The sequence below is a fragment of the Melopsittacus undulatus genome, chromosome 4 (assembly GCF_012275295.1).
Source record: "Melopsittacus undulatus isolate bMelUnd1 chromosome 4, bMelUnd1.mat.Z, whole genome shotgun sequence".
Taxonomy (NCBI): Eukaryota; Metazoa; Chordata; class Aves; order Psittaciformes; family Psittaculidae; genus Melopsittacus; species Melopsittacus undulatus.
In genome coordinates, this window is record NC_047530.1 from 87376451 (window position 1) to 87385332 (window position 8882).

Below are 8882 nucleotides of genomic sequence, written 5' to 3' on the forward strand. Positions count from 1 at the left end.
AAATTTATCAGGAAAACTCACCACTGGCTACATTAACATAAAATCTAGTTGCGCTGGCTTTTCAACTTTGAAGTGCAAAGCCAGTATTTAAGTCAGGAATACTCCTGGGGCTTTCAGAGGCTGCTGCCTTCTCAGTATGATTTGATTGATGAGAAGGAGACAGGTAGCAACTGTGTTCTATTGAAAAATTCCTTATCTGTAAGTTTATGGGCAGAACTGGAATTTGATGAATTTCAGGTCATGGCACAAATGCATTTCTGGCTTTTAGAAACATACTTTACAACAACAGGCGATTTGGTTTGTATGTTCTCCTCTTGATTTAGCCAACTCATTCTGATGGCCAGAGATGTTATGAAAAACAAGTTTTCCCACAATCTTCCAATTTCTGCATGTCACGCTAACCAATGGCACTAAATAACAACACTGTCTAAACACTTTTGTGACCAGATCATAGCTATGGACAAGGGCCAGTATAACAGTGAAAGTTTTGCAAGGGCAATTTAGCAGCAGATAGTATAAAAGATATCTTCAAAACAAAGTAAAATAACTGTAACAGGTACAACAGCAGTTACTAAAACAGACTTCTGAGTGCTCTACATGCAAAAAAAAAAAAAACAAAATAAAGAAGGTATAGCCATTGCTCAGCTAAAAATTCCTCCAGTATGTGAATATCTTTTCTGCCTCAGAAAGTGAAGATTGAGTCCTATAGTAGTAATGAAGTATATTCTCACATAGACAGCTGAATTTTAAAGAGACCATGCTGAGGTTCCTGGCCAAGCATGGATTCCCATCCAGACAAAGAGATGTTGTCTCCCTCCTGATCTGCATGATGGCTTCATTTCATGAACACATGCCTTGAATTTTCCTCAGTCATGTTTAATGAAGGGTAATACTAATTGAATCTTGAATCTTGAATGACACTGATACTTTCACCCACTGCCTAGCAATATCATGATATAGCCATGAATCACATAGCTGGTTTTGGACAAAGTGTAATTTCAGAGACTGTGAGACAGGCAGTGAGGGTCCCTCTCTCCTCTCCATTGTGACCGTCTCGGGAACACACCCTGGAAACTTCTGGTCATTGGTGGTAGCTGCAGTGTTCTGTCATTCTGGATGATACAGCAAAAGGCCATATGGGAGGACAGTAAGCCTGTTCCATGGTCAAAAGTTGATACACAAAGAAGCCAGGCTCTCATGTTTGCAGTAAAATGGGAACAGTGATAAATGGTTGCTGAATGGCATTGCATCATCAGCTTAACAGATCAATGCCAACTACATGATGGCTCTAGACAGGTCTAGCTTTCTTCTGAAAACTTAGAAAGAACAGTATGGAAAGAAAAACTTTCCTGCAATGATACTGGAATACATTATCAAAAAGCATTGTGGTGGCAAGTAGTAGAGATAAGGCACCTGCTTTTTGTTATCTGAATCCAAGAGGCACCTGGGAACAGCAGGAAAGACCAGAGAGTTACATGCATACATTTTATAATTAAAGGGATAATGATGTGATCTGGAATTAATGTTCGGAAGTTATGTGGCTAGGGAAACACTTTAGAATTCACACCTTTGAGTATTTGATTGCTGTAGAGGAGCCTGCTTTTCTGGCATGCTGCATATATTTAGTGTATGAAGAAATACAGAATAGTTTGACCTTGAAGAAATTAATCTCTTCTGAGGCACATGGGTTTTGAATGGATGTAGACATAATTAGAATTTTTAAATTACACAAGGCATGCTCAATCTTTCCATCAGTGCATAGCAGGAACAAAACATAGGAAGGATCTCTGTGGGAGAAAAAAGTATTCCTACTTTCTACAAAAAACTTCTCCCATACTTGGGAAGAGGGAATTCTTTGAATCTCAGCTCTCCTTAGCTACTGTAATTTGATACAAGAGGCTTTACATGAGTAAGGAGAAAGCTGCTGGTAGTGTCTTGTCCTTGCATCATATGTCACAGTTTTAGCAAAAGGAGAGCCAGATATCAGCCATAGTACCAATGCTGAATTTATAGAAAGTTTTTGAATTAATATTTTTACCTTTTCTAGAGAAAAATGCTAATTATAAATATTTCTATAAATTTCCACTGTGTTTACCAAAAGCAAAAAAAAAAAATAAAATCCACATAAAGCTGTTTGTTTGAAAACCAATATTGTGTAGAATTGTATAAATAACACAATGATAAATTAAGAAAAGAGTATCCTGTCATAAAGCTAGCATGGACAAACTCCAAGAATTCATCACCTTAGACATCCACATAATTCAGGACTAAGGGGGCTGATACCAACAGCATGAAATAAAGAACAAAAACAAGGTCAGAATTCTACCCTGATCTAGGGTACAAGGGGAAGGAAGCTAGTGAAGACACGTGTCTATATGAGTTTACTTTCATTTAAGGTCTATATCAAATAATATGGAAAGAAAAATCTGCACTGGTTTTTAGAATTTTTTTCGTCTCCTCTTCAAAACACTGGCTATTCATTATTAGTATGGATAAGAATCTTAAGATCAAATGTAATTCAAATTCTAACTGTTCTTTCAGAAGCTTACAACTTTCCAGACCAAATTCTTCTTGAAAACACATGTTCAGGTACTTGTATTTTGCATTTAAATTGCAAAGGTGTCTTTTTTTTTTTTGGTAAATTATAATCCAGTTAAAAATGTAATTTGATTTAGCAGCAACAAATTCAGACTTACTCTAAATGGGGACCCTGTTTTATACCACATGCATAACAGGCTGGTCTCGATTCCAAACGTGTTTGAAAGAAAACAAATGCTAAGATTAAAACCAGGATATTGCAGATAAATAAAATACTAATTGAAATCAATAGAGCCAGATTAATTCACATCAAATCAAGACCTGGACTATACTCTGAAGAGCCACAAATGGGAAAATAAATAGGCACCAACATTTTTTCCTCAAAACTACCTTTCTGAGAGTAATCACAGTACCTAAACACTCTTAATTTAATCATTCACTGGAGGATGTTACAGGTAAGTGCTCATAACAAACAGTAGGTGTTTCCCTGAGGGCCATGATAGTTTGCATAATGTACTAGCTATTTATTTTCCAGTGTTATGGTGACAGTAAACTGTTACAGTACAGCTAACTCTAATGAGAAGTTTCATAAATGTCTTTTTGCTAATAAGAGATCTTGTTTAAGTTCTGAGTTTCAGAGGTTAAAATAATTCAGCACCACTAGCAGTCACTGCTGTTACATATGATCCAATTCCTCTTTCTTTAATTAACTTTAATATGTTCTAATCTATTTATAGATGGAGACATTGAGAGCCCCACAGCTGGAGCAGATGTGGCTGTTATTGGAGGTAAGTAGCAGACCTACTAAGCATTACCATTAGAATTAAAACAGCAGGTTGGTTGATTTCTTGCATTTTGCAAAACCCCTGCTTTGCTGACAAGACAACAGGAGCAGCACAATTAGAATTAATTAGGCCAGTGGGAAATCTGCTCCCAGAAGGGGCTATTGGCAAGATAACGAGATGAGATAATGAGCATAAACCATATAGTGAGCAGTACCACCCCATCCATTCCTAATTTTAGGACAAAATGCTTTGCAGTCCAGCAGCGAAGTCAGACTCTGATATTCTTCATTATTCACTGGGCCAAAATTGTCATTTAATACAGGACTGGTATAGCACTTTTGATTTGAGCCATGCTAGCTCATACCAGCTGACCCTTTACTGAAGCAGAACATACTACAGTGGATTTTCTGGTGTTCCCTTAAAGCTCTCTCATGCATTTAAACTAAATACAGTTGTCAGAATAAATGAACAAAGCCATGTTCACAGAGAAAGCCTTTTTATTTTTATTGTGTTTGTTCATTTCCATGCTAACACACTAATTTCAGTCATTCACAAGGGGGTACACCATTCATTAGTGCAAATTGGTGAGGTTCTGCTATATTTCCCTCAGGTCCATCTCCAGTAACTTTAATTTTAGCTTTCTATGAACAAGTAGCAGGTAAATTGATTTGTACTTAGTCCCTTAGGCTTATTAATATTGTGCTACATCCAAAGCCTATTAAAGCCTCTTGTGTCAAGGGATACCAGTGAGGTCCTAAAAATTGATGAAGCCCCCACTGCAACTACGATATTATTCTAAACCTAAAGTTCTTTGTATTAGCAATTTCATTTCTGCCAGCAGTAACTTCACTTTCCAGAACCAAGAACCTGAAAATCTGTGGTATAACATTGAAGGCATATTTTTTTATAGATTCATTATTTTTATTTACTCCATTAATGTTCTGTCCATTCCTATGTTTTGATGCCAATAGGGCATTCCCACTCAGTTTTCTGATGCTGACAAATCTAAAGCTCTAGAGATACCCACTCCTGCCACAAATCCTGAACACAGGGAACAGTAGAGAGATACTGTCTGCATAATCCTCATTATCTCTGCACAACAGTAGACATTTCCAGGGAGCAATTTGTCTGATCAAGCATACGAATTCAATTCTAGAAGAGGAATCACCCTGCTCACACACAAACACACCATCCACTGACAGTGGAGGAAGCCCAAGGTAACTCAGATGAAGCTTCCTGAGCTGTAGATGCCTACAATAAGTCAAATGAATTCCTACCTATTGCATTGTCATAGCAGCTTCACACTCCACAAATGGGATTTTCCTAGGAATGTCATTTTCTGGTGTGTTTTACTATGTATTTCATTAATGTATGTTTTACTCCTGGAGTCATGTGAGTATAGAGCCAGTTCAGTGTAATGTACTTGTACAGAGTCACAGCTAAAGTGTTTTTAAGCACATCCCAGTTGTATGCAGGGTTAAAAAAATGAAAACCACACAAATTGAATAAACTTCAAAATATTTCATATATTTTCAGGATCCTTAACTAAACAATTTGATGGGGAAGGAAGAGATACAGCTTGTAAATTTTTGAACTTGTCAGGGCTGCCACTGTTTTATGGACACCTTTCACAGTAGAACAGGAAAAAAGGAAAGGACTCTAGAAAGCAAGGAGACACAATGTTCTCTGCACAGCCACTCCTGGAACTTGAATTTATTTCACTAGGAGTGCTTCCATTCACTATTTAGGCCTATGCACATGTGTGTTACCTATGGAAATTTTGGCCAGTCAACACATTGCTAGTAATTAGCCTTGGTCCAGGAGACAGGAAGGATCTAACCAGAATCCCTTCCTCCTTCCAGGTGTCACTTCCACATTCATTACAATCAGACTTTCTTAATTAGAGCACAGCATGGAATGGCAGTTTGCAAATACAGAACAGTACTGAAGTCACCTGGCTCCTGCTGTTTGTTAAATGTCTCCTAACAAATACATAATGCCCTGTACGTCCCCTGAAATTGAGTGCACCTGTGGAGGCAGGGTTGGGTTGCCCACAAACTCTCTTAGGTATACGCTACAGAAGGATGAAATAAATCTATTGAGTTTTCTTTATGTTCTCTTATTTCTCCTCATTTTGTAATGAATTTTTTTAGTGAGTTCAACCAAAGCAAGCCATTGATTTGAAGAAATCTAGCAAGAATTTGATTTGCATTCCTGCAGTATCTATATCCCATTTTGTTTTTTCAGTGTCAGACTCTGTTCTGACTTTGACCACTGCAACATGCACGTTTATAATACGTAGGCTTTTCCTTATCAAGTAATTCAAGTTGTGATGTCTGACTGTGAGATGCTGCTCATATTTTATTACTGGGAATACAATTAACTGATCTCCTTCTTCTAGGTGTGATTGCTGCAGTAGTATTTGTCCTCATCTGCCTGCTGGTAGTGATGGTCCGGTACATGTATAGACATAAGGGCACCTATCACACAAATGAGGCAAAAGGAACTGAGTTTGCTGAAAGTGCAGATGCTGCTTTGAAAAATGACCCCACTCTTCAGGAAGCAGTGGATGAAAGCAAAAAAGAATATTTCATCTGAGAGGCAAGGATTTCCATGAAGACTTCCCCAGGGGAATCAGTCAGAAATGCTACATCAACAAAAGTGCTAAGAGATGGATAATATGAGGATACAGGCAAGCATCCTAGTTGAAAAGTATCTCTTTACTTTTTGTTGTCACTGGGTTGTTTCTTTTCCTCTACCAGTGAAGAACTAAATGCCAGATACTTGCCTGTAGATTTTATTACCAGCACAGCTTGTCACAGTTGAAATCAATATCAGATAAGAAGAAACAATATCTCAGTATGAATGATACACCAAAACCAGATAAAGATAGCAAATGTCAAGCCTTGCAAGTTAATGATGCATCCTATGCTGATATGATACTACCTGAAATTGAATTTCAAATGGTCACAGAACAAACATTAAACTAGATAAAGCTGATGTGGCTGGAACAAAAATAGCTTTGTAGACCAGATATCTTACTCCTCCCCTTAAATGTGCAATTTTATTGGCACAGGGGAGTCTGTTTTTTTTTTTTGTTTGTTTGAGGATTTAGATTGGGGTTTTTTTTATTATTTTTTGAATTTTATATGTACAAAAATCAAAGACTCTTCAAAGAAATAAAACTGTTGGAAAACATGGAAAAGGTAATAATGAAGGATTTATTTCTTGCAGCTTAAGAACTGCAAGATGTTGGAATTTGCAATGTAGTAGGTAATATTCAGTAGACTTACAAATATGATTCCAATTATTTGGTAGGGTCCCTGCATGCGTGCATAAATAGGTAGATATTAAAATGTAAAACATCCTGGTTTGAGCAGGCCTTTTGAGATGATGAAGCTCAGCTAGATATTTTCATGTAAGATATTTTTGCCTGAGTATTTATTTATTTAATTTGCATTGGAAAATTCTCTTGAGTGCCCACCAGCAGGATTTTGGATTTTTTCAGGGAGAAAAATTCATTTCTGGTGCAGATACTGATACACCTGTCACAAATGCAACCATAACTACAAAGAAGCTTGTTAATCTGTATCCCACTGGCTTGTATTGATGTCTCCCTCTATATGGCTTCTGTATATCCTTTACATTCTGCTAGATAAGTCAATTACACTGACCATTGATGCTTTATTATAAATAAATAGATTAGTCTATCACACGAAAAGGTTATATTCCTCGTCTAAGAATCAAAAGTGACGAGTTTCTTTATCCCATTAAGTTGGCTTCCTAATTGAAGATCACAGTTAGCTCCGGAAGTAGGATAATTGTTCTCTGCACCTGCTCATCCCCAGCTGTGATGGTGCCCTGAATTGCTGAAAATAGAGACAGAGAAATACAAGATAACAGATAAGACACTGATGATCTCTGCTCAACTCAGTATGATTTTTCCCATGTTTTGCTTTCTATATGGGTATATATAAAGTCATCTACAGCTGTGCTTTTGCGACATTGTTGCTGATCACTTGTACTTGCTTCTCTGCACCAAAGCTGGGAAAGCTTCTAGACTCCAGTATTTATTATGGACACTGGCCACATGAATCCTGTAAGAGAAGACAGATATGAACAAGAAAAGACTCTTGAGAACCCAAGTGAAGAAATGGGATATTTTTGTCTTTCAATCACAATCTCAGTCTTTTCTCAGTACTTGAAGCATATGGAATCTGAATTATTCTAAGAATCTTACATCCCTACATTTGCATTTTTACCAAAGAATACCAATATTGTGCCAAATCTACTAAATACTTAAGATATGTTTTATAAGAACCATTGTACAACCACTTTATATTCTCTGACTAGTGCAGTATAAAATGCACAAAACCCAGCACTTGCAGAGCTCAAATATTTTGCTATTATGTACCTGTTTCTTTTTAAGATACATTAATATTTTACTCTTTTTACTATTTTTGAAAAAGGAATCTGGTTTTATCTTTCTAACACAAGCATTAAAGAAATTCAGTAATCTTAGCTGTAAGACTGAGTTTTTTAAACTGAAAACCCCTGACCTACCAGTTCAATAAAAATGTAAATATTTCCTCTGAGAGAAGGTGAATGGGGTGAATTGATTTCTGCTGCATCTCCCACAGAAGTCGTGGTAACACCAAAAACTTTCCTCCAGTGACAGCGGGACCTATAGAGTACTATCAGCCTTTTGTCCCCTTTCATATACTCAGAGCCATGTAATAATACTTTGGCTGTTAAAGAAAATTGACTTCAGAGGAAGGTGTGAAGACATGAGGAATAAATTCCTGCCTCCCCAGTCATAAAATTCTGGTTTTCACAACTTGAGCTTGCTGATTATAATTAGACAACTGTGTCATACCTGAAACAAAAGAGAACCTGAATTAGCACCTCTTTTGGGGTGTGTGTGTGGGGGGGGGGGGGGTTTAATTGTGAGGCGAACTCAGACAGACTAGCTGTCCACATTGCAACTATAGAGGCCAGGTTTTCTAGTGGTACAATGTGAGTTCAGTGGAGCTCAGCCAATCCTGACTAGTTCAGTCAACACCAGGTTTTGTGTCATCTCTTGCCTAAAACCTGAACTGAATGAAACTACTGGTCTTTGACTATATCCCTTCTTAATAGCTTAATTAAATCTCTTTATCCCATTTTCCCTATTTATCTAGGCTGACAAACAGTCCAAGCATATAGCAACAGTTTCCGTATTGGTAATGAGCCACTTTGAATGTTTGCAGGGCAGTGACTCTGGCAAGAGCTATAGTTTCAATTAGATTTTGGTTGTTTTTCCTTTTCTAGTGTCCTTTTGAGTTCCAGGGGTTTGAATATGTACAAATAACTCAAGAACACTGAACAGAGAGAAGAGATGGTGTGTGGAGATTTTCTGTTTATTTGGGGTTTGTTTTCAGGACAAATTTTGTTTTGTAATAGAGAAAGCTCATGACATCTGATGACTGGCAAACTCTAATGGCCTCATCCTGCTATATTTTACTCATACAGTAAATCTACTGTATTGAGTCATTCAATTTTAATTGTAAAAAGAGTGAA

The 8882-nt window shown here is 37.2% G+C and overlaps 1 protein-coding gene across 1 annotated transcript in view; it reads left to right on the plus strand.

Moving 5' to 3' along the window:
- Window positions 1–6439, plus strand: part of GYPC (glycophorin C (Gerbich blood group)) — a 30653-nt gene extending 24214 nt beyond the window's left edge. The window contains exons 2-3 of the mRNA XM_005153817.4: window positions 3276–3326; window positions 5725–6439. Coding sequence (XP_005153874.1) covers window positions 3276–3326; window positions 5725–5921 — 248 coding nt within the window. The 3' untranslated portion in view covers window positions 5922–6439. The remainder of the gene's footprint in view (window positions 1–3275; window positions 3327–5724) is intronic.
- The last annotated feature ends 2443 nt before the right edge of the window (window positions 6440–8882 follow it).